The sequence below is a fragment of the Cucurbita pepo genome, chromosome 4, assembly GCF_057944985.1.
Source record: "Cucurbita pepo subsp. pepo isolate OVF chromosome 4, ASM5794498v1, whole genome shotgun sequence".
Lineage (NCBI taxonomy): Eukaryota > Viridiplantae > Streptophyta > Magnoliopsida > Cucurbitales > Cucurbitaceae > Cucurbita > Cucurbita pepo.
In genome coordinates, this window is record NC_141801.1 from 2,935,590 (window position 1) to 2,962,587 (window position 26,998).

General features: G+C 36.5%; 4 protein-coding genes across 9 annotated transcripts; 1 reads left to right on the forward strand and 3 right to left on the reverse strand.

Annotated features, from left to right (window-relative positions):
- The first annotated feature begins 105 nt into the window (after positions 1-105).
- On the forward strand, positions 106-4,536 carry LOC111793554 (ankyrin repeat-containing protein At5g02620). 2 transcript variants are annotated; one of them, XM_087123240.1, is made up of 3 exons: positions 106-1,181; positions 1,840-2,249; positions 2,393-3,155. In XM_087123240.1, exons 1-3 carry the CDS (start codon positions 725-727, stop codon positions 2,993-2,995), a joined length of 1,470 nt encoding a protein of 489 aa, XP_086979366.1. In that variant the 5' UTR covers positions 106-724; the 3' UTR covers positions 2,996-3,155. The 2 variants fall into 2 exon arrangements, with proteins under 2 accessions (XP_086979366.1, XP_023531253.1); XM_023675485.2 differs by lacking the exon at positions 2,393-3,155 and adding an exon at positions 3,201-4,536 and having other exon boundaries at positions 137-1,181.
- Positions 4,537-4,750: 214 nt separating this feature from the next.
- On the reverse strand, positions 4,751-14,608 carry LOC111793555 (2-methoxy-6-polyprenyl-1,4-benzoquinol methylase, mitochondrial). 2 transcript variants are annotated; one of them, XM_023675487.2, is made up of 10 exons: positions 14,430-14,608; positions 14,020-14,115; positions 11,134-11,260; positions 10,960-11,021; positions 9,908-10,066; positions 9,674-9,818; positions 8,099-8,170; positions 6,636-6,744; positions 5,196-5,313; positions 4,751-5,004 (listed from the first exon to the last, which is right to left on the reverse strand). In XM_023675487.2, the coding sequence occupies exons 2-9, from the start codon at positions 14,111-14,113 to the stop codon at positions 5,212-5,214; spliced, it is 870 nt and encodes a 289-aa protein (XP_023531255.1). In that variant the 5' UTR covers positions 14,114-14,115; positions 14,430-14,608; the 3' UTR covers positions 4,751-5,004; positions 5,196-5,211. The 2 variants fall into 2 exon arrangements, with proteins under 2 accessions (XP_023531255.1, XP_023531254.1); XM_023675486.2 differs by having other exon boundaries at positions 4,751-5,011.
- Positions 14,609-16,382: 1,774 nt separating this feature from the next.
- LOC111793553 (G-box-binding factor 4) lies at positions 16,383-20,687 on the reverse strand. 3 transcript variants are annotated; one of them, XR_002814946.2, is made up of 4 exons: positions 19,737-20,687; positions 19,484-19,555; positions 18,225-18,284; positions 16,383-16,723 (listed from the first exon to the last, which is right to left on the reverse strand). XR_002814946.2 is itself a non-coding variant. In XM_023675483.2 (4 exons), exons 1-4 carry the CDS (start codon positions 20,394-20,396, stop codon positions 16,646-16,648), a joined length of 840 nt encoding a protein of 279 aa, XP_023531251.1. In that variant the 5' UTR covers positions 20,397-20,685; the 3' UTR covers positions 16,383-16,645. The 3 variants fall into 3 exon arrangements, 1 of the variants encoding a protein (XP_023531251.1); XR_002814945.2 differs by having other exon boundaries at positions 18,225-18,324; XM_023675483.2 differs by having other exon boundaries at positions 18,225-18,254; positions 19,737-20,685.
- Positions 20,688-22,043: 1,356 nt separating this feature from the next.
- Positions 22,044-26,967, reverse strand: LOC111793552 (COP9 signalosome complex subunit 8). Of its 2 annotated transcripts, none has more exons than XM_023675482.2 (5): positions 26,812-26,967; positions 26,625-26,704; positions 25,947-26,128; positions 24,039-24,146; positions 22,044-22,412 (listed from the first exon to the last, which is right to left on the reverse strand). In XM_023675482.2, exons 1-5 carry the CDS (start codon positions 26,893-26,895, stop codon positions 22,273-22,275), a joined length of 594 nt encoding a protein of 197 aa, XP_023531250.1. In that variant the 5' UTR covers positions 26,896-26,967; the 3' UTR covers positions 22,044-22,272. The 2 variants fall into 2 exon arrangements, with proteins under 2 accessions (XP_023531250.1, XP_086979729.1); XM_087123603.1 differs by having other exon boundaries at positions 25,947-26,141.
- Positions 26,968-26,998: the final 31 nt, after the last annotated feature.

Sequence of the window (26,998 nt, forward strand, 5' to 3'; positions counted from 1 at the left end):
ACATTAGAAAAACAAGAACACTTACTAAAACATGGTTATGAAGATCATGATAAGTTGCCTTCCCATGAATTCAATTCCGCTTGTTTCTTGAAAGAGAGCGTGTTTGGCTCACCAAATTGACGCTACAGTACCACACCAGCAGGAGAGAGAGAGAGATACGTGTAGCAATGGTGGCTGCGATTGTGGTGGTGGTGGTGGTCACTCTGTAGTGCGTTTTTGGATGTTTGTTCATATGTTTTTACTCTCTTTCTCCCCTTTTTCTTTTCTCTTTTACTCTTTGGATTATTCGATTCCATTAAAAAAAAACACACACACACACACACAAGAACAAACCCTCTTCTCTCTCCCCTTCTTTCATTTTTCATCCTCGCTCTTGGGTCGGTAACGTTTTCCCCCTTCATCGAACCATTATCTGACTTTTTCTTGCTTTTTCTCATCTGGGTTTCGTTTATTTGGTGGATTTTGCTCTGTTTTTGTTGATTTCTCTATCTGGGTTTCGTTTATTGATACGGATTTTGGGGTTGGAACCTCCCGCCCGAGCTATGGATGTTTGATTTTGCTCTGTTTTCGTGTTCTTGAGCTATTTGGTTTCGTGGATTGTTGATTTTCATCTATTGGTTCCTAAGTTAATCGATCTGAGAATCGTGGTTTCAAGTAATTGAGAATCGATCGGTGGTTTAGTTCAGATTTATTGTAATCTTAGTTGCTCGATGTTCTTCTGAATATGATCATGGAGAATAGTTTGAAAGAGATATCGCTAGAGAAGCAGCCAAGCACTCGTGTAGTCATGGAGAAGCAGAAAAGCTTTAGAGGGTTCATGGAGAAGCAGAAGAGCTTTCGTATGGTGATGGAGAGGCAGCTGAGTTTCATGGGAGGCGAGAGGAAGAAGACGAGAGAATCGCCTGGAAAACGAGGCGATTCTCCACTTCACTTAGCAGCAAGAAGTGGAAATTTATCAAGAATCAAAGAGATTCTTCTGAATTGTAATGATAGAAATGAGTCAAATGGTTTAATGTCGAAGCAAAATCTCGAAGGCGAGACTCCGCTTTATGCAGCTGCTGAAAATGGACATGACTTCGTCGTTGCAGAGATGTTGAAATATTTGGACCTTGAGACTGCTTTTATGGCTGCTAGAAATGGATTCGATGCCTTCCACGTTGCAGCGAAGCACGGCCATCTCAGTAAGAATGTCTATTGTATTCATCTGTTGCAAGTAGATATCACATTCAATCATATGATATCATGTTCTTAATGATCATGACTTTAGGGATATCAATTGCTTAATAAATGTCTGTTTATGTAGGATAGCTGACCTTTTATTGTAGACTTGCATCTCGATAATGATTGTTGAAGAGCTCTATAAAGCACGAACACCTTAGTTTGAGTAACACGTTCACGTACTTGTTGAGCGTAATAGATTACGTATCGAAGTTAGTTGAATGAATTGAATACGAGTTAGAATTCGACTTTTTGTTAAGACCCATAAAGAGAGGTGCTACACTCTGATTACACATCGAAAGAAAAGACCGATCGTCCTTAACGTAGACTCGGGTTAAGCTCTGTCTCGGAACCTTGTGGGGTTAGGAGTAAAGTATCTCGAGGTTGACGTATCTCTTTGACTCTTCTCATGAACATATGTCAAACTTATTTGAATTTGGGCATTCAAAGAGATATATATTGCTAAAGTCATACATTTTGAAAGTGAAGTTTGTTAAAGAGATGTGATTCGAATATTTCGATATAAGGCGTAATCTTGAATATCAGATTGCTCGGTGGTATCAGCCTTCTGTGTTGTTTTCGTCTGTTCTTGATATCATTTTGTCTTAACAAATGTTGCAGGGGTTTTGCAAGAACTTCTCGAAGTATTCCCCAACTTGGCTATGACCACAGACTCGGTGAACTCGACCGCTTTGCATACGGCGGCTATGCAAGGGCACATTGATGTGGTAAATCTTCTTCTTGAAGCAGACTCGGAACTTACTAAGATAGCTCGAAACAATGGTAAGACTGTCCTTCATTCGGCTGCTAGAATGGGCCATGTTGAAGTAGTAAAATTATTGGTAAGTAAGGACCCGAGCCTCGGTTTCCGAACTGACAAGAAGGGCCAAACCCCGCTGCACATGGCTGTAAAAGGGCAGAACGAGAGGATTGTGATGGAGTTACTAAGGCCCGATCCTTCGGTTTTGACACTGGAAGATAACAAGGGAAATACTGCGTTACATATTGCTGTATCCAAGAGACGTACCGAGGTATTATAAATAATTTATTTTGTTCGTGTTCTTAGCCTGCAAAAAGTATTCGATAGATGCAAATTTTTCTTTGATTTGTTTGATTTGGTATGGATATTTACCACGTTTGAAGATTGAAAATGACAAAAAGTCGACCCTCCCAGTTTGGACTGAAACCTGAGAGCGGCGAACCTTGTACGATATCTATAGTATCGGGTCACTACCTGCCAAGAAAAGAACCTAACCTTATTGAAACTCCCAGTTTGTTCTCCCATTATCGTTCGAGAGTCGGCATTACGAGTTCCATTCCTCGTGCAAGTTACCCATGTCATGAAGTGTCAAGCTTAAAAGAGGTACCAAAACCATTTAGTCAAAGAGAAATGTCCTTTCTAAGTAAGTTCCTACCAAGACTTCCCTTGTTCATTTCTTTCCGACAACCGTTTTCAGATTTCTGGCTCAAGTCACCGCTAGTAGATATTATCTTCTTTCGGCTTTCCTTTTCGGGTTTCCCCTCAAGGTTACACGTAGATATTGTCCTCTTTATCCTGGAACACGAACAAAATAAACGTAGCATCTTTCAAGCTTTCCCTTTCGGGCTCCCCCTCAACGTCTTCTTTCCAGAACAAAGATGCTACGTTTCCTATGATCTTTTTGACATAGGCTCCCATATTATGGCCGAGCGAAACACTCAAACAACTCATAGGGAGCTCAACAATCGCCGCCAAATCTTACGTGCTGGACTGTCAACCGTATCCTTGAACTCTTAAATGTCTGCCACAAACGACTATCTAGAAACGATTGGTGCATAGGAAGAAGAGAAAAATCAGGAAACTTTCGTTTTCGATCTTTTCTGTATCAAGTTTTAATGCTGATGTCGATTTTGTATGTCTAAATGGAAGAAAAAGTTCAGTTTCGATGTTTGATTCTCGTGCTCGGTCTTGGTCTTATTTTGAGATCTTCATATCTTTGCAGAATGTTCATTGCTTATTATCTATCAATGGTATCAACATCAACTCCAACAACAAGAATGGAGATACCCCACTTGACATTGCTGAAAAATTTGGATCTTCAGAACTTGTAACCATCTTGAAGGAAGCAGGGGCAGTCAATTCCAAAGACCAGGGGAAACCCCCAAGTGCAGCCAAGCAACTTAAGCAAACGGTTTGCGACATTAAGCACGATGTCGAATCCCAACTACAGCAGACCCGCCAGACGGGTGTTCGAGTTCAGAGAATTGCAAAAAGATTAAAGAAACTTCACATAAGCGGCCTCAACAATGCTATAAACTCCGCAACTGTCGTGGCTGTTCTCATTGCTACTGTTGCTTTTGCTGCCATATTCACCGTCCCCGGCCAGTTCGTTGAGCAGGACACAAAGGGTTTTAGTCTCGGACAAGCGCATATCGCTACGAACGCAGCGTTCATCATTTTTATGGTTTCGGACAGTTTGGCGTTGTTCATATCCCTGGCGGTTGTTGTTGTTCAGACATCTGTAGTTGTGATTGAACAGAAGGCAAAGAGACAGCTTGTTTTTGTGATTAACAAGCTCATGTGGTTGGCTTGTCTCTTCATTTCTGTTGCCTTCATTTCAATCACTTATGTGGTTGTTGGTTCAAACCACAAATGGCTTGCCATATGTGCAACCGTGATCGGTAGCACGATAATGCTTACAACGATTGGCTCAATGTGCTATTGTGTCATTCAACACAGGATGGAAGAGGCTAAATTGAGAAGTATACAACGAGGCGAGAGCCGATCTCGTTCTTATTCCATGTCTATGGTTGCATCAGAATCAGAGTTGTTGAATAACGAATACAAACGGATGTATGCACTTTAAGGTGATTGATATCGATATAGAAGAAAAGACACGTCTATTCCCAGGTGATGGTTTGATCTTAGGTCTCGTACGGCTAAGCCATATGATGCTGAAGACTTGTAACGGGAACGTGGATTACTCGACCGTACGAAACATCGGTAAGGTCATCCTACTATCTTTTTGCATAATGAGGGTAACAAATTATAGAAGTTCAATGCAGCTGATCATATCAAGATATTAGAGTATGGTAACAGATCAGTTGTTATATATATATATATATGTATAGACCAGACGAGGGTGTCGAGGCCGATGCGTGTAGCGAGTTCACCAGTGATCGATACCGACACGTACTGGGTATGTAGATACTCCATTGAATCTTCTTCATAGCATCAAATACTGGGTATAGAGAAATATTATGTCTACTGTCTGCTATCAATTTTCGTGTATATCATCATATCATAAGGAAATTTGAATGCCTGAATTTCAGTTTTCACTTGGTGTTCTTCATCAATCTCTCAAAAGGATTTTGATTATCAAATCTTCAAATTTATAACAGCGATCCAAACTATAACGGTTGATTGTTTTTTGTTTCTAAAAATTCGGTTTGAGTCGTGTGTTGACATATTTTTATGTCAGGTCAATCTAACTAGCTCGAGACCTAATCCTACCCTGTTTTAAAAAAGATAAAAATATTTAACGTTAATAACTAATGTTCATGATGCGTGATTTATAAATGATATTTGAGTGATAAGAGTAGGATTTTTTAAATAATTAAAAAAGACATATGACAATCCAACTCAACCCAAAGATAAGAGAACTGGGTTGTGAACTCTACTCAAGTTGCTCGAATCACTAACTCAACTAAATCGAAACGTCAAGTGGGTTCAAAAGATAAACGGAATATGCCCTACACGTCTTCCTTGAATTTTGTCATTGACAAGTATATCCCTGCATGCTCTGCCTTTACCCTTTCAATAAACATTCAATATATATTAAATGGAATAAAATAAAATCAATTAACATTAATAATAAGAAAAAAAAAAAAAAAAAAAAAAAAAAAAAAAAAAAAAAGAGAGCAAGAAAAGCTATAGATAGTTATAAGAAATTTGGCTATATTTTATTTGATGAGAAGATTAGCAAAAGTGAAGTAACCTCTTGAAGCCTGCTTCTAAAGTTTCAAGCCTGAATGGATAGCAACCACTCCTCCAACAAGATTTTCGTACTCGACCTTCTCGAAGCCTGCTTCAACGATCATGGAAGCAAATTTCTCCTGCATCCCACCAATCAACATCAATGAAGAACACAGTTGTGAGGGCTCGGCAAAAAATAATACGAACAAACTAACGATATCTTGTTCGATTTTGTTTAATAACCCAAGTGTTGGAGCCCGACCCCTTGCATTACACCCATGGCCAACCCACTAAACCATGGAGGAAAGGATGCATTGTTCTAGATCTATTTAAGTAAGATCCCTTAATTTTAATCAAACAGGAATTAGAACTTGCTTATTGAAGGAGAATTGTAAGAAGTATTATTGATTGCTATCTGGGAAGGGAACGGACCAAAGAGAGTTAAAACTATTTGGTGTGGAAGGAGGTTTGATAGCAAGCAAATGGGGTGCCTTGTTCAAACGATCAACAATCGAGATATCTTCCAACACTTAAATCGAGATATTTTTTTTTGTGTCAGCCTTCATACCCTCCAAATATAATTCATCGTCGATCATTTAAAGACCTCGAAGTTCCCGAATGGTATTGATCTCGCCAGTGATGCCAGCGCTTCTTCGATTCTAGGTATTCTCGTAACATTCTCTTGGATGTTCCCAATCTCCATTTTCATCTCCCCTAGTTCATGATCCGGAACATCCAATTGTTCCTCTTTTTGTTTTTGTGCCATCTTGGCAAACCTCCCCGGGATGATGCTTCTATACCAATTGTAAGGTATCTCCTTACAATATATTGATATTCAGAGGAAAATGTCTTGTCCTAAGGCAATACAAAACTTCTAGCTAAATGAAGAGGGCTCGTAAACTCTCCCTTCCTTTTTCAAGTCGAAAACAATAAAATGAAAATCATAAAGACGAAACACAAAGCTCAATCCTAAATACCCAATACGCTCCCACCGCCCCCCCAATTCGCCCCTACAATACTGATGGTCCCTTATCTCAACATTCCTCTTACAAACTTGTCAAAAGCGATTTATTCTTCTTGCCCTTGGTAATATTTTTTTAATTGGGGGGCCTAACACTCATCTGCTAAGAAGAACTAGACGGCCACAATGTCAAAGAAAAAGCTAAGATCTAATGGCTGAATGCAATCAAAAACTGTTACTTGGAGTTTATGGTCAGAGCGAAATAATCAGATCTTAGTGAATAAGTAACACCTGGATGGATGTGATTGATTTAGCTAAGTTCCAACGCACTTAATGTCGACCCTGATATGTGATGGTATTGCTTCTGTAGTTGAACTCTAATTGGAGGCATTCTTGAAATTTTTAAACAGCACATACAGAATTGATGGCAACTTTTCACAACTTCAATTAAAATCATGTTTCTTGTCCGAGAAAAAAGAGAAAAGAGGAAAGGACTGTGACCTGTGAGGGAAATCGACGGATGCTTTCCACTAAGTATTGATAAGATTCTCGATCACCTACAACCAGCTCTCCAACAGCTGGAATTACAGAAAACGAATAATAGTCATATCTGCACCAGAAGATGGAAATTCAAGTTAAAACTTGTTTCGATATAAGCACCAAACCTAACAGCTAAAAGAAACTCATAATAATATCTAGAGTACATCCTAGGTTGGGAACATATTGAAAAAAAGCAAATCAATTTGAAGTTAGAGAATTCAGGCTACCAAGGGCTTGATTAAGAGGGCAATTCAAAAAAGAACAGTAATTTAATTCAGAGTAAAGATAAACAGAATCACAAAAAAGAATTCCACAAAGTATAAAAATTAGCAAAAAGGAACTGAACTACCTTAATATACTTATGTCAAACAATAGTAATTTAATCTTATTAGCAAATGTATATATGCACATATGTACCTCAGTAGGAAATAAAAAGTTTTAGAAAAGCACAACACCCAAAAGAACAACAGAGATGAAACAATAAATTTGGTTGCATGAAACAATAGATAAAAGTATTTAGATGAATGAAATCCTTCCCAGCTGGTCGTAAGAAAAGGCCTGAATGCTGTACAAACTATAGGCCTTTTGAGATTTCTTTTCAATGAACATATTATACTTGCAGTTTAATGTCTCTAATTGGAGTGCTCCTTATAAAGGACTTTGTAATAAAAAATCTAACTGGAATGTCATTAGTTTATATATACATACATATATATATATATATATATATATATATATATATATATATATATATATATAATGAGCGATCAGGAATGTCACTAAGGTATTAAAAGGAATATTAGTTATTAGTTGGGGAAGATATCAGTGGGGAGTTGTAATGAATAGAGTGAGGAGGAAAGAATGAAGTAAGCAATTGTTTAGTTGGTTTATGCTCGAGTGTGATTCCTAGTAAATCAACTACCTGAGTTCTATTTTAGTTCTTATATACTTTATATTTCAATAGTATTCTGTTGTATGGGCTCTATCAAAGTTTTCTTTATTAAACCCAGTTTGAGTGGTGTTTTCTCGGGGCACTCTTAACAGGAGGAGTTATCCATTCAGCAAAAGACCATTCTTTGCAAGCTTCTCAACGGTTCTTTCAGCTTCATCTCTCTCAGTTGGGAGGTTTTCAAAGTTTCAAGTTAAGTTCAAGTCTCAAGTTTTTCATAAAGTTTGTTCTTTTCCAGCCAATTATTTGTTTTTTTTTATTTGTTTTTTTTTTTTTTTTCACTCCCTTGTGGAGTTTGTATCCTTTGAGCACTAGTTTCTTTCATTTATTCAATGAAAAATTTTATTTCTTGTCAAAAATAAATAAATAATAGACAAATAAATTCAAGTTCATCACATAGTTCGAGTTTGTAGACGGATAAATTAAATGATGAAATATTGAATTTTTCCCAAGTAAAAGTGTGGAAGTTACATACAATTCCTTAAATATAGGAGCTTCAACATGGCTTAGCTCAAGGCAAAGGAATCTTCCTCCTCGTCTTAGAACCCTGTAACAAACACATTTAGTAATTAAAAAAACATTTCCAAAGAAAAGCAAGAGACAAACATGAAACATTTTCTTAGACAACTTTGTTTGGGAAAAGAAAAATAATTGTTATCAAAGGAGAGAAGGTGAAGATGAGACATCTCCCTATTCAAGTGCTAAGAGAGATTATTACACAAACTCTCTAATAGAACTGAATCAGAAAAGAGAATAAGTGCAAAAATCTTTGGATAGAGCTTCCCATAGGATTATGGTTCAAAAGAATTCAGCAACCCTTTGACAATAAGTTCCTCATTTGGTCGGTGGTTTGATTTTACTGAATCCAAATCCACTAGACGAAGTTCTTTATCCTCTATTTTTGCTAATTATATAGCAATGAAATTTGTTACATGGGCTTCATGTGGGTCAAGGGTATCTTATTTTGTATTATGCTTTATGCTTCTTTTTTCTGTATATCTTTTCAAATTTCGAATGTCACTAAGAAGTTTGTTTCAATTAAAAAATAAAAGATAAAAGATAATAATAATAATAATAATAACAAAAAAAGCTCGACATAGAAGGTAGGAAAGGCTCTAGGACATATCTTCATCTACACTGCCCAAATCATGAGAATGCACATATTACATTACATGGGACCTTACCCTTGAGTTTGTGACAAAAAAGAATTGGAGAAAGGGGTCTTGTTTGTTGAGTCAGTGATACCTACAAGTTAAAAACAACAGCCTGAAGATATCCCTCATAACTATCCTGGAAAATCAACAAACAAATGAGAGATTCTCCAAATCTGCGTAGCTTCTCCAACAATGACTAAACCAACAAGGAGACAAGGCTACATTATGTTTCTTCCAGTGGATGTGGCTGAGGATAGTTATTTTTTCTTGAAAAATAACATAGGAAAGTTTTCATATTGTTGGGATCTTGAACTATCAAACTAGGAAAAAGCACAACCTACTCAATCCTTGATTATCCACAAGCCACGGACATCCTAGACCTCATCAACTCATACGTAAAACCTTCCACTTTGGGTCATGAAGAATTCAACCTCTTCTAGAACAAGCAAAGTAATCTTCGGACATTCTGGTCAAAATTTACTTGTATCATTTGAGCAAGAACCTCTAGAGGATGTCCCTTGATAATCCCCTACCACCATTTGTCAGACCAAGTAGTCTCTAGCACATTCATTAGGATGATGCCGTTTTGTATCCAAATGATGTAACATGCTCCCACCATGCGAAGCACAAAGATATTCCTTCATGAACTGACATCATGGAGTTCCCATCAAAATTCTCTATCAATTGGACATCAGTTCCCCCATAGAAACCCTCAATTGACTCAATCTCACCTAGACAAACTCTAGAAGGGGGGCGATTTCAACTTGAAGGCAACCTTATGCACAGAGGTTCAACCCTTCTCTACACAAGAATTTGCCTTATTCAGGCATAAATAATACATTTTTCCATAGGATCTAATATATGTAGAAGATAATTTCTTGAGAAGTAGAGTTTACCTATAAGCCTCATCTAGAACTTTTTCAATGTGAGTAACATTCCTAATTCCAAATGCAATCGTGTAACCATCCATTGAATTATCTTGAAAACGTAAAGCTTCTGCATCTCCTTCCACCCATATTAGAGAACTTTCTTCTCCCAGACCTAGAAGTTACAAACATTGTGATACTGTTTTCCTGACCACAAATTTCATTTACAAAATGCACAGTTCCAATGCCTTATTGTATATTTACCTCTCTCAATAGCTCGCTTTTTACCAACGTTTAACATCTGTGAGTTGATGTCACAAACATATATTTGAGTTTGTTCCTGTAAATCATCTTCCCGAACATCTTGCATTGCTCTACGTTTGACGTCATTAATCCTTTCTAGGATCCTGAAAGCAACATCACCTGCAATATGTGAGAAATTAATATAACATCTAATAATTGTCACATCTTTTAAGCACAAAAGGGACACAAGTTCATGTGATGAGTAAGTAGATACCGTTTTAATATTCAAGGTTACTTGCATCTAAAGAAAAATTCCATCAACAGCTTCAAATAGGTTACAAATGGAAGATAACCAAACAAACATTTGCACCCACACGAGATTCTTGAAACAAAAGAAATTTAGATTGTTTTTTAATAAAAAAAAAACACAGGCTATCAGAGGATTACAAAGCATTTGTACTTATAATTCACTTTGAACAAAACCATATTCTACTACTATTCTTTAAGGTCTTCCTTTTCTAGACTGGCAAGTGCAACTGCATGGTAATTGAGAGGAACGAGGGGAATGTTCAACAACAATGATCTGGTTAGCTAAAATTTTTAAATTATAGTCATGAATATTTGGGCACGTGCGTATAACTTGACTAATATCATGAGACAACTACCAAACTCAACTCCATTTGAATGCCAAGGAAACTCGTAAAATTTTAAATTCTAGATAAGTGGGCACCAGGATTTGAACCCACCCCCTCTAAGCTCCTTACTTTTTTCGCAGATTTGAATGACCACAGACCACTAAGCTCTTTGCTTCTTTTACAGACTTGAATGACCACTAACCACTAGGCACATGCATGGTAATTGGCTACCAGCAATTGATCTTGTACTTCAGAACTTAAAAAGTTTCCAAATCAACACAAATTAATAGGCTCAAAAACAAAGTATAGAATCTTTGCAAACGATGTAGCCAAAACTAAAATGTCTCTTCTTAATCAAAGTTAGAATTGACATCACAACATAAAAATAAAATAACTTAGGATTGACATCACAACATAAAAATAAAATAACTTACATACCTGTACCACCAGCAACATCAAGATGCTTCATTCCAGGAAAAGGATTTAGCTTGGAAACGAGTCTATAATATTTAGCAAAAACATTAAGAGAGAGAGAGAGAGAGAGAGAGAGAGAGAGAGGAACGTATGCTTTCTGCGTGTGAGGGAATGAAATTCCAGTTCAAAGAGTCGCACCTGTCTTTCCACAATCTATGCAATCCAGCACTCATCAAATCATTCATCAGATCATAGTTTGAAGCAACATTGCTGAAGACATTACCAACTAGTCGGCTTTTTTCCTCTTCAGGCACTTCTTTGAATCCTGCAAAAAGTACCCATAGACAATTTTTTCTCATATTTATATATAAAAGAGGCTTAAGACAAGAAATTAAAGTTACATTTTATATTAGAAAAAGACTTGTATTGATCAAACGAAGGATGTACGAAAATGGAGATGAGGTATCCCCGTAGAGCCAAGTCACAAAAAAGACTACCAATTGGCAGAAATTTGAGAAAAACCAAAATTTACAAAAATCAGTATAACAACGTTTAGAAGCATGAGAATTAACAAGAACCCAGAAACATCCCTAGAAGAATCTTCCCCTTGGAAGGTTCTTGTATTCATCTCGTTCCATGGATTCCATAGAAGACTAGCCACCACACTGAACCATAAAAATCTCATATGACCACAAAAGAAAGTCCTCTTAATTAATTGGAATAGACCATCAACATTGTTTTCAGGAAAAGAAAAAAAATCCAATGTTTAATAGGTTAAAGGAAGGCTTGATGTTTTTCCTCTTCAATATTTTTAAAGCCCAAGTACAAAAGGTAGTCATAGTTTTTAACTGTTACAATTTAAACCTTTATATTTCAAAGAATAAGGAAAATGAATATTATTTTTCTAATCAATATACGAGGTTTAGAGACTTAAGCCCCAATGTGTTTTTAATAGAGGCATAAGTCTCCCCTGTAAAAGTCGTAAGCTTCTTATGGTCCAAACAAGGCATAAGTCTCGAGGCTAAGAGTTAGAGTCTTGTCTCGAGGCAAGCTTCAATGCATAAGCCTAAATAGTCTTTTAAGACAACGGAAACCCCTTGAAAGCTTATATATATGTATATATATATATATATATATATATATATATATATGCTGAAATACTGAACTTTTTTAAACTTCCATTGAGAAGAAAAAAAAAACAAAAGCTTCAAAATATTGAAAAGCATGTACCACCACGTTGCAGCGAAGGGAAATCAAAGAACAGGTGCCTTCCATTTTCCCATCTCTCTAATATAAAATGAACCAGCATGATATAAAATACCGACTCAGCATTCTCATTGGAGCCTATCATAAGTATTTAGCTTCTCCAAAGAAAAAATCCATCAAAACACTTTTTATCTTTTTAGAGACATTAGACTTCCAGATAGCATCCATAGACACATTGCAACAAACTTCACCATCTGCAGAGCTCTTGCTTAGCATATTGGCCATGGACTTCAAAGAAAAAACACCCTCTCTTTCCAACGTGCATCTTTTGCTATCTCACTCTCTTTCCAAGTTACTTTGAGTTCACTAAAAAACCACTCTCTCTTTCCAAGTTACTTTAAGTTCACATCAAACTGGTTTGAAATCTAAAACAAGCTTCGATCACTCAAAATTAACCGTCATTAGTTAAATGCTAGCATATCAAGTAGACAGTAAACTTCCCTTCAATAAATATATGTAGACAATGTCTCGCTATTACTAAAAAATTTAGTATAACAATTTAAAAATTCTATATTTGGAGAAAAATAAAATTTTGTGCCATAAACTACTAAAATTCAAGATAAAATAAAATTTCATAGTATTCAATTTATATAAAATGTGAAAATTCAGTATATAAAGCAATATAAATTTAAATCATTATATCAGAAAACATAGTGATAGTAGCTTCTTCAAGTAGCACAAAACTACCTTTTGAATATCTAGGCAAAAAAGTTTAGTGTAACGTCGCAGATCCACCGCTAGCAGATATTGTCCTCTTTGGGCTTTTCCTTTCGGGGTTTCCCTCAAGGCTTTAAACCGCGTCTACTAGGGGAAGGTTTCCACTCCCTTATAAAGGGTGTTTTGTTCTCCTCCCCAACCAATGTGGGACATCACAATTCACCCCCCTTCGGGGCCCAGCGTCCTCGCTGGCACTCGTTCCTTTCTCCAATTCGATGTGGGACCCCCACCAAATCCACCCCCATTTGGGGCCCAGCGTCCTTACTGGCACACTGCCTCGTGTCTACCCCCCTTCGGGGAACAGCAAGAAGGCTGGCACATCGTCCGGTGTCTAGCTCTGAAACCATTTGTAACGTCCCAGATCCACCGCTAGCAGATATTGTCCTCTTTGGGTTTTCCCTTTCGGGCTTTAAAACGCGTCTGCTAGGGGAAGGTTTTCACTCCCTTATGAAGGGTGTTTTGTTCTCCTCCCCAACCAATGTGGGACATCACATTTAGAAACTCAATATCAGTTTAGCCATTGAAAAAAAAAAAGAAAATTAGTAAAGCTCCATAAATCTTATCTATTTCTCATACTCCTTGATAAATGGATTTATTTAAAATAAGGATATTAACACAGTCTTGAAAAAATATTTAAAAATATATATATATACCCCGAGATGAACTTTTAAAATATACAAGGACAGGTTGAACTAAAATAGTCGACCTTTAGAGAACAATCATCCTTCCAGTTCTGCAGCCTTTTCTCCTCCCTTTCATCCCCAAATTCCAAAGCCTATTTTAAGGGAATTCTTCCCAAATAGAAAAAATGATTATCTTAAATTTAAAAATGGTATAACATCGTGGAAGCTAAATTCCTCAGTCTTGAACCAATTCTACATAACAATAAATCCTAAGAACCTTATTGTTTCACCAACAAAAATATTATATACTATTTTGAAAACTAGAAGATTGTTTGCTAACAATAAAGGTATGTAACTCCTAGTTGCAGCAGCGTTAACAACTATTGAGATACATTATTAATATTGACACTTCAAAATCAAGTATAGATAGAGCTCCAAATCCCTTGATCTAATGCGAGAGAGAGGGAGAGGAACCAACCAAAACTTGTAGCATGTGAATGTAAATGATTGGCAGAAGAAAACATTGGAAACAATTTACTTCCAATCCTTCTAGTCACTAAACGCAAAGCCATGACTGCAATATAGAAACAAACAAAAATTAAAATCTCGAAGGTCCAACTAAAGAACATGCATTCATAAATAATCGAATTCATACAAAAATTTGAAGAATAGAAGACAATAGAAATGAAATAGTAGCTTTGATTTGAATCTTGCTATTGGCAAACCGAATTGAATATCCTAATTTACGAATAGTTCTGAATCGAACCAGCATCAGTGAACTCTATTTCCGCTCCATTTCAGTTTCGAACGAATGATTGAGAAACAGAAATTCATTACAAAAAGAATTGAAAAATCAAATAAAAACAATTGCGCCATTGGCATATTTACCTTGCAACTAAAAATCGAAAGGGACTGATGAAGAAGGGCTGAAGATTCAATTGTGTATATCGGAGATGAAACTTGAATTTCAGAGAGACGAATCAGTGGAGACGGTGAGAAGGAGAGACGCCTGAATCGGACGGGAACCCTGTGAGCGGTTCTTCCTGGACCGTTCGGTAACTCTATTTTTTTAATATTATTTTTAAAAATATAAATTAAAAGAAAAAAAAAAGACAAAAATCAATTTTTAAGATTGTATTAATAAAATTATAAATTAATATTGGTATCAATCTTTTTCAAATAATTAATTATTTTTAAATAAAGGGTTTAATTTTTTTATAAATAGATAATCATTATAAATAAACGTTGAAAATATACTTATGAAAACTATTGACGATGCTCGTTAGTGCAGTAAGCGGTGGGGTGAGAGGTACATAGAGGTAAATGATGTTTTAACGAGTGAATTATGTTCACGATAGCGAACATAAATAAAAACCTATGAGCAAAAGTTGCAACCATTTAAGTACCATTCTCAAAATCTTATGAAATATAAAATATCTCTTATTCTATCTCAATTATGTTACATTTCTACGAACTCGAACATAGTTTAATGATTAAAGTACGTCAAGAATCATAGTCTCAAATTTTAATGATTAAAGTACCTCGAGATCATAGTCTCAAGTTTCATGTTCATATTTGTGAAGTAGTATCGAAAATTCCACTTCGACAACTCAATTTGTTTGATAAGACTATGTCTTTCCTTGAGGAAATTGTAACAGTTTAAGCTTACCGTTAGCAAACATTGTCTTCTTTAGGCTTTCTTTTTCGGACTTTCCATCAAAGTTTTTAAAACGCATCTACTAGGAAGAGGTCTCCTCACTCTTATAAATAATGTTTAGGTCTCCTCTCCAACCGATGTGGGATCTCACAATCCACCTCCTTTCAAGTTTCAACATCCTCACTAGCAATTGTTCTGTTCTCTAATCGATGTAGAGCCCCAATCCACCCCTTCAGGGTCAGCCTCACATCGCACAGGGTTGGCTCTATTACCATTTGTAACAACTCAAGCCCACCACTGCAAGCAGATATTATACTCTTCAGACTCTCTTTCGAACTTCCCTTCAAAGTTTTTAGAACACATATGCTAAAAAGAGGTCTTCACACTCTTACAAACAATGCTTTGTTCTCCTCCGCAACCAATACAAAATTTTCCAGAAAGAGTCGAGTCACAAATAGGTTTCTTTTAACAAAAAAAAAAAAAAAAACCACAACAAAAGTCAAAGATACACCTTCCGCACGGTTAAGCAAGTAAGCAAAAGCTCTCTCGCCCTATTGAATAAAAATTTTGGGGACGAAGCTCGACAACTTAAAATTGAGAAAACTTCGATTCGCCAAGCAATGCTATATTTTGAATTTCAATAAAACAAGCGAGTCTTTCGACCTTACCTAAAAAAAACACAAATAAAACGAACTCGCTTGAAAGACACTCCAACTTTCACATCATCATTCTATCATTCAGTTCCATTTTTTCCAGTAAAAGAAACAGAAACAAAACTAAATCTTCTAAAACAATGGAAACCAAACAAAACTTAAAGATCAAAATAGCATATTAAGCCCAAAAAGAACAACTTGATCATCATCATCATCATTTCAAGCAATAAGGCAATGGATTTGGTAAAGCATTCACAAATAGAGCAAATATGGAAAGCTCTTTGGATGCACTAAACCTTCATCATACATTCATACAAACAAATTCAGATTAACCACAACCATCCCATTCCCTACATCAGCAACAAAACGAAAATCAAAGCCATAAACGCAATATGACTTCTTTTATCTACTTATCTTCTCTCTTTTCTTCACCACCTGATTGATATAATAAAACAGACGCAATACACATGTATAATCTAATCACAACCAGCAACCATCCAAATCGTCGGTATCGACCACCTCTTTTCGACATCAGATTCAACAGTTTCATAAGATTATATAAACGATAAGTTCAAACAGGGCGCATCGTCAAACTACTCTTTTTTTTTTTCTTTTTTGTATTTACTTGGACGGTTTTGTGTTTTATTCCCCAAATATCTATCTCTATGACATGACTAACTTGGTTATATACCCCTTTTCATTGGCAGACACACAACCCAGTTTTGTATGATTAACAACTGTAAATTAAAACGCTCATTCCATCCCTCCACAGATTCAGAGCATACCCGCTACCACTAAAAAGAATTTGCTCTTGTAAGAATGCGCTGTGGTGGCCTCCGCTTCTCGCTGATCGGAATGAGTTTCTCCTTGAGCTTCAATAAAGATACCAGTTCGTTACTAATACTATCACCAGTAAAGAGCATCAAATCAATCCATTTCAAAGGGGTAAAAGGTAATCAAACAAAACAACTATTGAATGCTACTCGAGTTTTGATCAAGCAAATTATATCTAATTGCATCATTCGATTCGAATGTCAATCACCATAAAGCTCAATAACTTGTGTGAAATAACAAATTGCACTCAAAGAAATCAAGCAAAAAACTCGGAATTTTGTTGTGTTTCGGTGAACGTAGAACACACAGCCAATACATGTAACTGAAATGTAATTAGAGGCAGGTCATATTTAGAGTTCAATGGACAAATTTCAGATGGTTCAAGGAAACATGAAATGGGCATAATGTTCTTTCTAAAGAATGTGTTTGTTAAAAAAAATCAGAAAATCAGAAACTTTAGCGCAATACTATGAAATAATCAAGTCGAGATGGAAAAAGACAGTTCGAACAATAAATGACTATAAAAACCCTCACAGACAGGAAAACGTTCAAATGCTTACAAATATAAACTAAGACGTAAGAACATGCCAAGTTTATATGTACCAAGTGAGGTTACTCCAAATGAAGCGGAGAAATTATTCAAAGAGACTGGCACAATCAATAACTTTCCCCAAACCCCGCTGAATTCAAATTCTAGGAATCAATTGTGATGCAAAGATGAAAGAATTATACATTACTATCTGAACTAAATGATGATACCTTAAAAAAACTGGTCGGGTGTTTTCAATCCAAATAAAATAAGAACTAATTGCTAATTTTAATTCCTAATGAACAGTTATCCATTCAATACCGTAAACCACACAACATAGGTTAATGCATGTTTCTAATTGCTTGCCTTCCATAATAAGAATATAAAAGCAATTATTGGGATGGGATTTCTTTGATGATTTCCAAAAGTTTTTTTTCTTGTCGGCTTCATTGCTTCAGGATTCTTTTTGGTCACCTTATTTTTTCATCTTTATTCCTTACTGTGTTCACATTTGGTTAATGAATACATTACTGTGAATTTTACCTTTTACTGATAAATATATTACTCTGGATTTTATGCATACATTATATACTCAGAGAGATTAATGCGAAGATCACCGAAGCACCAGTACGACATTTAATCATCTTTTCAGACCTCTTACCTAGAAATGTTTAGGTTGTTTTTTGAACGAATTAATTAAAAGCTCTAGGATTTGGTTCTATTCCATGAAGAAAAGATGCAATTAGGTTGTCACAAGGCTTAATAACTCCAGAATAAATGAAATAACAAAATCCAAGTGCACAGAAACCATTTTTTATATTAAAGAAGTACTTTTTAAAAAAAATATATATGAGCTCAAAAAGATTATAGGTACTTTTTAAAAAACGTCTCTTTCATGCTCAATGTTTCAACGGGCTTTCAAATGAAAATTTTACTGATAATATATAAATTAAGACAAATTGGTCGACTACAGAAAAGAAGAAAAATCATGTCGAACAAGAAGTACATACCTGCTTAGACCGTTCCTTGATGTGCTCAGCCTGCATTTAGAATTTGATTCCTCAGAACTTCTGAATGGATGATGATTTAGACTCGATACATACAGAAATCCTAAGATGAATCCAGCATGCAGCGGGCCAAAGTCATCAAACAAGTCAAGAACATACTAGTAAAATGAGCAGAACTCATCGGCATATTGTGACCTAGTTCCAGAAGTGATGACCATGGAATGGCGTTTTTTATGGCATTAATAGTGCATATAATGTTACTAGCTATAGAGAAGTATGTATAGAAGGTGAGGTTAGCAGAATAAAGGAAACTAATAATTTGTGAATGGTGATTAGTTTTACTGAATTAATTGTTGACCATGATGTACCAAAAGTATTATTGTAGATCACAGTTAATGGGAACTTCCTCGTATTTCTTTCGAGTAGAAGAATCACCGCCTGTTACAATCTCAGGGAGAATGAAGAGGAAACAGAAGCAAATGTTCAGGAGGGTCAGATCCTCAGGTTCTTGGACTCTTGAGAAAGGAGACGGGGGCATGCCGAACTCCAATGAGCCATAAACTCTGACAATGAAACTAGTGATACCATCAACATCTCAGTCACAGAACGGCCGGAGGCCATGTTTTTTGTTCAAGTCCAGCTCAAACTTCTTAGATGCAACTTTCTTATACCGACAATACTTGGAGAAATACTCTTATACTCACCATGTTCTAGCCAATTCTACTCTTATACTCACCATGTTCTAGCCAATTCTACTCTTATACTCACCATGTTCTAGCCAATTCAGGCATCTTAACAAACGTGTAGAACCCTGAAGAAATGGCTGGGGTACACCTCCAGTTACCCTAACAATGACTCAAACTAGAAATAACCCCTTACGTTCTGAAACCTCCACAGCCTTTCAGGAAAAGAACAGCCAAGATCAGGATCCTCTCCCCCTTCAGGTTCAACAGGGTCAGTCTAGTTTTTCCCTCGTCTTTCAACCATAAGTTTCGAAAAGAAACTAAAACAGAACGAACAGAATAATACTGGTTTAAGAAAAGGTTACATGCATCACTTGAGAGTCATCTCCTTGAGTGGCACAAACTGACATTAGAACATGCAATCCAACTGGTTATCGTGTCGATAGGTATTATGTTGGTGGGAGCACGAAAGGGACGGGGGCGATGAATGCAGTGATACTATACTTGATTCAATATGAAAAACAACTACCAAAATATCCATCAGAAGAACAGAACAACAGGAATTTTAGTCAGAGGTACCTCTTCTCTCAATAGCCGTGCATTTTCCTCCTCCAGTTGGGTCACGAGAGACTCTAGCTCTAGCGTATATGCCTAAACATAAACGCACAAAATTAAACCTCGTAGGAATGAAGTTCAAGAACTCAGCTTCCAAGACAGCCAAAATAATAGAACTCTCAAGTTTATCAGCCGCACATGAACAAGTGATGCATTGAAACAAGAAGATTACGATAAAATAACGCATGATTTCTGACATTAAGAACAAATCCCTCACCTGCTTGCGTTCCCTGGAGCGGGCAGCGGATTCCCTGTTCTTGATCATCCGTCTCTGTTTCTGCTGTGTGGCTTTGTCAACTGGTTCCTCAACAGCCCTTCTCTTCCCTCTTCCAACTCCAACCATTCTCCCATCGATTCCACTAGCGTACCCAACCGGCGCACCTTCCAACTGCTGCTGCGGCGGAATCTGAAACTGATTATTAAGGGTCGAGTCGACACCATAACCCCCAGCTTCGGAGATTACAGGGACCCTCCTAACATCCTCCTGATGAACAGCCCCAGCCTTAGATAGAAAATCTTCAAGGGTTATTTCGTGATCCGTAGCAGGGTCCCGCCTCTGATCACCACCCCCAGCAACGATCTCCTTCCAGACCTCCTCAACAGACCTGGTGCTCAAATCCTTGGGCAAAGGAAAGGTGTGTTGGGTGGGGATCGAGGCAGGCATAATGGGATTCTCCGGCTGCGGTTGATTGTGAGTTTGAGCATCGGAATAAATGTTCTTAAGCAGGTCATCCATGCTCATGGAAACCAAATTCCTGGAGGAATCACTATGCTGTAGATCAGCGATAATTGTGGAAATAGAACAAACAGAGGACTCACGCGGCAGATCCGGATTGTTCTTCGACGTGGACGCAATCTCCACATTCGACGAAGCCATGCCGAAATTCTAGGGCTTCGCCTGCTTCTCCCGTTCTCTTTCTTCCTCACAAAGTCAAAAATTAACAAAATTTTAGGTGAAAAGTGGGAAGAAATGGAAGGAAATATGAATCTGAGTCGCTAACAAACAGAAGATGAAGTAATAATATTAATTATGGGATTGTGAATTTCATAAAAGCTAAGATTGTGAGAAGAACAGAGCAAAAATTGGTTGTTTTCTGAAAGTGGAAAGGGAGAGATGACGACCAGACACATACAATTATGAACTGCACGCAAGTGGTTGCGGATCTTCCCTCCACTTCCATGAATCAACCTCCCAAATTTTACTATATTAAAATTTTTATATTTTTCTTTTAATAAATTAATAATTTAAATAATAATAATAATAATACTCTTGAATTTTCAAAAATAAAATTATCCTTATTTTCAGTAATAGATTTGAATCGGTGACACCAAAGTTTTTAGTCCTTTGCTCTATCAACTATATATGTTTTTCTAGCTCGTTTATTGTCGAACTTGTTTATATACAAGAGAGATCGAAATCATTTTTTTTGGGTCTAATGGTAATTCTGGAGATAATTCGAGGATTACCTTGGTAGTTACTATGTGAGGTTAAAGTCAAACCATGAATTTCAATCAAAGAGCGAGAGAGAATTTCAATTAATGAGCGGGAGATAATGTTAGCGGGAAATTTGATTACATGAATCAAGCATAAAAGACTAAAAAAAATTAAGTAAGTACCAAATAAGGTAAAAAATCTGACACGGAATAAATCAAACCGAGGAAATCAAGGCACTAAATAGGAGAGAAAGTAACTTGGATTGAAAGCTAAGTTCCTTACTCGGTCTCATACGGAGCATGCGCTTAACGTGTCCTCAATCCAGATGATTCTGATAATAGAAAGGTAACTTGGATTGAAAGCTAAGTTCCTTACTCGGTCTCATACGGAGCATGAGCTTAACGTGTCCTCAATCCATATGATTTTGGTAATAGAAAGGTAACTTGGATTGAAAGCTAAGTTACTTACTCGGTCTCATACAGAGCATGCGCTTAACGTGTCCTCAATCCAGATGAATCTGGTCCATTCTTACTAATTTCTCTGCGCAACAAGTATCACGCGTGCAAGTTTAAGTTTTTCTTGGATTGCAGACCACATTCTTATCCTTCAAACAAATTTTTCCGTTATTAACACTTACCTTATCTGGTAGATAGACAGAAAGAAAGTAAAACCGAAATAATTTCCTTACTCAAAAAACCGTTCAAATTTAACTAAGAAATTATTGACTTGAAAAAAAAAAAATCCCAACAACCCAAATTAGCTCTAAAACTCTCTCATTTGAATGAAAAAAAAATGCAATCTAATAGAACAAAGACTAATTACCTTAATTGAGTAAGTCGAGATCAAACCTGCCTATCAAATGTATAATTATATCATAAATGTATATTTAAAATTAACAAGAAAATTTTGAACCTAAACCAATTTAGATAGATTCATAAGCCAACTCAAACTCGAAAAGGAAATCAAATTAGCTTAAAAGATCGTTTAAATAAAACGGGGCATCCTTCGATTCTCGACGTCGATGCCCCACACAAACCCTTTTCTAAAAACTAAAATAGAATAAGCATCAAAATTCATGGAAACCATCAATGATTTAAATGGAATTCATTTACGAGCATAAGAGTTTCTAGGAGTATGAATCAATGTAAGCCTTTTTCAAATGAGTAAAATCTTTGCTAAGGTTTTTAAAGCTATACAAAAGTAAAAATCTCTAAGAAATATAGGAGAGCAGTTCACAGTTGATATCCCAAGTATTTCAAAGCACGGTTCGTTCTAAACGACATGGAACGAACGAACTGAGAACTAAAAGCATTTATGCTCAATGTTCGAGATGGAAAACGTATTCGGTCAAGCGCTGCAATTTGCTGGAATCTAACTTCTGCTCTGTCACAATTTGTTGTTTCTTCACAGTGAACATTTGAGAAGCAACATCAACAATCCATCCTTGCGGTGTTACATCTGCAAGTACAAACAGGGCGTCTTGTTTGTAAACTTAAGGTCTAAATAATATAGCCATCTGAAAACCAGCCTACTTCAACTAACATTATTGTCATCAAAATAATATAGCAATTATTATCTCCAAATACAGAAGGCATTTTGCAAAAAAGAACAGACCTACGAGATAGAGGTAATTTAAGCACGAAAGGCCAGAATGAATTTGTTTATCATAAAGAGATTCGTTGTTTCTGATTCTGTTCCCAAAGTTATGTCTTGGTCTAAGTGGAGATAGTATTTCTCTTCTTGCATCTCCATGAAGTTTTGAAAAATCTATTGAACGAACCGCACTCCTCAGTATACGTCGGGAGTCCATTGATGAGAAGGCCCGGATGGATATTACTGTCTAAAATTTCCACATCCTTCTAGAGGTAGAGGGTTTTCTTGTAGGCCTTGTCTTTTTTGTGATCTCTTCTACTCTGGGGTCTTTCTACCCTCTTCCATGGAAGGTCAAAATTCCAAAGAGGATCAAACTCTTCTTTGGTTGGCAACTCTTGCTTGGGGGTTAACACCTTGGACCATGTATTGAGGCATTCATCCGTTGTGGTGGAGCAGTAGTGGTGTTTCTCTACTGTTCACGATCGTAACATCCTAATTTAGACTTTCAGCTTCATAGGTATGCGACTCTGGTTCCAGAGGCATTTTAATGCATTTAATAACATCCAAAGGTCCTCTCCCCCAGTGAATCAAGCACAATTCAGCTCTATATCATCATGTATGGTCTATACATTAACAACCTTTGGAGCTGCCAAAGAAGATTCCCAGCTTCTGTCCTATGCCCTTTCCATGGATTTTTAGTAGCCGCGCCTTCGTTTCAAAGATTTTGAGTGATTTACAAGGCAGCTTTGAAGGGGAATTCTCAAGACCAAGTGATATCCTTTCCCTCATCTCTCTATTATTTTTGGGTCATCCATTCAAAAAGGACAAAAGATCCTTTGGCTTTGTCATGTTTGTTTTTTCTTTTGGAATCCGCGTCTCTTTTAGCTAAAACTTGGTGCAAATTGTATCCTCCTTTTGGTAATTATAGTTTATCTGCCCTCTTTAATCAGTGGAGGTGTTTTTTCACAAGATCAAGGGTATAAATCCTAACATCCTTTCGCCGTCAGATTTTCTCGTCTCGAAAAAGAGAAAGAAGGTCCACCACATCAAGCGGCCCTCTATCAGACAGGACGATGAAGACATAAGGAAATTGAAGAAGTAGCGTTTGAGGAAGGCAACACTGAAGCCACCAGATGCAACCTCTTGTTCAAAAGATGGTATGAAAATGAAACACAGAAAGACTCATCACCCACACAATGGTCCAACCAAAAATAAATTCTCAAGCAGTCCTAATAGAGAAATTGATAAATTTGAGAGAAAGAAGGAAATTGAGGAGAAATAGCTTTCCACTCAAAAGGGTGAGGGTCAAGTCTACAGATAATCACTCTATACCACAACAATTTCATCAAGAAAGCCTCATGACAGAATCTCAAGCTCCCAATTCCTAATCCTTAACCAAGTGGGAACCTCTCCCCTCAAAATTCTTACTCATTACTCATAGATGCTGAAATTCAAATAAGAGACAAGAAGTAACTAGCAAAAGAGGCTTACAATTTTTGGCTTCTTCCTCATTCATTCCCAAGAAGTGAGCTGTATCATGGATACTTATCGTAGAATAAGCAGACACCAGCAACTGAAACATTCTTTTTCTGTAAAGATCTGCAGCATGAAAACAAAGCTTATATTGATGTTTAATATTCATATCATATTTTTTTAAAGTTTCTTGATGTTAATTTTTCCTTTTTCTTAACAAGAAATAACTCTTTGTTCAAACGATCAAAAGTTATAAAAGTTCAAGGATACAAACTCCCATAGGGAGTGAAAAGAACAAAACACTCGGCCAAACTAAAAACACGTCCAAAGCAACCAAAGAGCAAAAAGGACCCAACCAAACAAAGACCCCCCAAAAAAGCAAGTTTGTGTTGGAGGCTGGGGCTGGGGAATTCATTTTTACCTGTTTCAGACAACAGTACTAACAAGAAAACATGTCTGGTAGCTTCAAATTAACCACCCTCGTCTGAACAGCCTGATACAGGTTTTTTTTTTTCTCGTTATATTTCCTTTTTCCCCCTTTTTTCTTCTTTTATCCTCTTTTTTCTTTCATGAGATTTGGCATTTGAAGTTTAACACAGACACATCAAACAAGTTACTAGCATTGAAGTTAAAACAAGAGTTTTCAATCCCAAAAACTCTTAAGGTTTGGGATAGGAACTGAGGAATTTGGCATTGTTAAAACAGACGGTTTCTCCCTTAAGGTTTGGATCGGTACCAATGAAGTTCATGACGTTGTGGAGTGTAGGAGCCTTGCCTTTAGACAGTGACAACAAGGGCTTAATAAGTAGTATGCGGTTGTAACCATCCCATCAAAATACGGCAAATCAATTATAATTTATTAATTTTTAATTCAAACAAGTTGAGGACAAACTTGTTGCTTTTGTGTCTAACAAACTGCTCACATTTCAACTTCTTATATTTTATAATTAGATTCACATTCACCTTATGTCATTCCAAGGTTCAATCATGCTTCCTCGTTTTTAGATAAAGTATCAGGAGCTAGACAACAGGCAACCTTACTCTCACCCTATAGGGATATTCCAATTTAATCCAAATGGTTTGAACTTAGTTTAAATTTGGTCCTGTCGTTTTAAAAGTTTCAATTTGGTCCCTCCTGACTCAGTCAAACCTCACAAATTATCTTTATCATTACTCTCAATTTTTTTACATGGCAATATGATAATATTTTCTATTTTAGTTGTGTAGGTTGATTGTATTAGAGTTTAAGGCTAAGTAAGAAATGTGAGGAAATAAGTAAATTTTTTTGTGGGTAAAACACAAATTCTGGGACGACATGTGAAGTTTGTTTATTTAACCTATAGAGACCAAATTGAAACCAAGCCCAAGTCAGAGGGACCAAATGGAAACTTTTAAAACTATAGAAAAATTGAAACTAAGTCCAAAACACAAAGGCCAAACTAAAGCTTTTAAAACTATAGAGACCAAATTGAAACTAAGCCCAAACTACAGAAACTACATTGAAACTTCTAAAACCATGAGGACCAAATTGAAACTATACTCAAACCTAATTTCATGAAAACTTTCCCAAATATTCAATGGGAAAGTAATTTTATTTTCACAGTTTCTGGGTTCTTTTGCAGATGATGGAGGCTATTTATGGAATGGTTTTTTTCACCTAAAGATTCTTTGAAAGGTTGTCAAATCCTTTGGGTTTCTTTAATATTCCCCATCATTTTCTGAAATGGCTTCTTCTCAATCCTGTCAAGAAGTTATGTGTGTGTTATCATATCATTTGTATGGGCAGTAGCATTTTATATCTCTTTCGGGGGGCACTCGGAGTTTGTCGGATTTCGGAATGGAATTAATGTGAATTTACTACCTACTTTCATATCACCAATGAAATATTTCGTTGCCTTCGAAAAGGAAAAAATTAAAGCGACTTGCCTGAAAATGCTGCTAATAGGCCTCGAACCTCTTGACACCAATCAAATCCATCAATAGCCTCATAAACGCCCCCATGGTCCCGAATCCATAGCTTTTGGCCAATTTTCCAAACTGCAACCAGTTCTGGTCGGTTCTCTTTTATAGTGGAAGGTATTGCTTTCCAGAGAAATCGAGCACTATTGCTGCAAGAAACCACTTAACAGTTAACAGTCAGCCAATAATCCACAAATTCAGATAAGGAAACTCAACTTCAACCAAGTGTTATGATATTAACCTAATTACGAAAAAATTTAATGAAAGAACAAAGGTTGGAAAATGAATGAACAAAAGATATCTGAAACAAAAATTGAGCGGTAAGCCCTGGCAGTGTATTTAAAAACAAATTACTCCGAAGTAACATTATAGAGCCAAGAAATAATTCATATTTCCTCAAGAACACTCCCAAGGAAACTGAAAACCAAGTACAATCAATGATAACATTATCTAACACAATTTTCTAGTTTGGTGCCCTAATCGTTAAAATTCCTTCAGGAGAGTAAAATCAACTAACCCAAGAATTAAAATGGCGCTTCAAAATACAAGATCCACAAAAGATTCAGCCAAGAAGTATTCTACTATTCTAAAAATTTGTTCACGATTTGAAGTGAAATGAATAGGAATCATGGAAAACGATCTTACATATCATCAACATAAAGGTAGCCAAGAAAATGGATTGTGTAAGGCCATTCATCCTGATAGGCAATGCCTTCAGCTGCAGCCTGTTAATTTAAACAAATCCCAGTGGATAAATCAAGCCAGGGTTTCGGAGAATCGAGGAACAAACAAAGTGAAACTTAAAGAGAAAAAAAGAAGAAAATTATCTGGCCTGAAGCATGAGTTCATCACAAATATCAGCGATCTTTTCGTAAGATTTGGAATCCAAGGCCTCAGTGAGACGAGCAAAATCCATGTTTCCTCTCTGGTCGCCTTTCTCGTCTCCTGCTGCCAACTATACTCTGCTCCTTCCTTCCTTCCTTCCACAATATATAATTCTTAAATTAATAAATAAATAA

Excerpts from the sequence above, each read along its gene's own strand:
- LOC111793554 (XM_023675485.2), top strand. The coding sequence starts at position 725 with ATGATCATGGAGAATAGTTTGAAAGAGATATCGCTAGAGAAGCAGCCA. Across the intron at positions 1,182-1,839 it reads AGCGAAGCACGGCCATCTCA|GGGTTTTGCAAGAACTTCTC; the intron begins GTAAGAATGTCT and ends CAAATGTTGCAG. Across the intron at positions 2,250-3,200 it reads TATCCAAGAGACGTACCGAG|AATGTTCATTGCTTATTATC; the intron begins GTATTATAAATA and ends ATATCTTTGCAG.
- LOC111793555 (XM_023675487.2), bottom strand. The coding sequence starts at position 14,113 with ATGGCTTTGCGTTTAGTGACTAGAAGGATTGGAAGTAAATTGTTTCCA. Across the intron at positions 8,171-9,673 it reads GTTCTAGATGAGGCTTATAG|GGTTCTAAGACGAGGAGGAA; the intron begins GTAAACTCTACT and ends TGTTTGTTACAG. Across the intron at positions 5,314-6,635 it reads TCCGTCGATTTCCCTCACAG|GAGAAATTTGCTTCCATGAT; the intron begins GTCACAGTCCTT and ends GGTGGGATGCAG.
- LOC111793553 (XM_023675483.2), bottom strand. The coding sequence starts at position 20,396 with ATGGCTTCGTCGAATGTGGAGATTGCGTCCACGTCGAAGAACAATCCG. Across the intron at positions 19,556-19,736 it reads GCTCCAGGGAACGCAAGCAG|GCATATACGCTAGAGCTAGA; the intron begins GTGAGGGATTTG and ends GTTTATGTTTAG. Across the intron at positions 16,724-18,224 it reads TCAAGGAACGGTCTAAGCAG|CTCAAGGAGAAACTCATTCC; the intron begins GTATGTACTTCT and ends TCTTTATTGAAG.
- LOC111793552 (XM_023675482.2), bottom strand. The coding sequence starts at position 26,895 with ATGGATTTTGCTCGTCTCACTGAGGCCTTGGATTCCAAATCTTACGAA. Across the intron at positions 26,129-26,624 it reads TACCTTTATGTTGATGATAT|CAATAGTGCTCGATTTCTCT; the intron begins GTAAGATCGTTT and ends GGTTTCTTGCAG. Across the intron at positions 22,413-24,038 it reads TGAGGAAGAAGCCAAAAATT|ATGTAACACCGCAAGGATGG; the intron begins GTAAGCCTCTTT and ends TTGTACTTGCAG.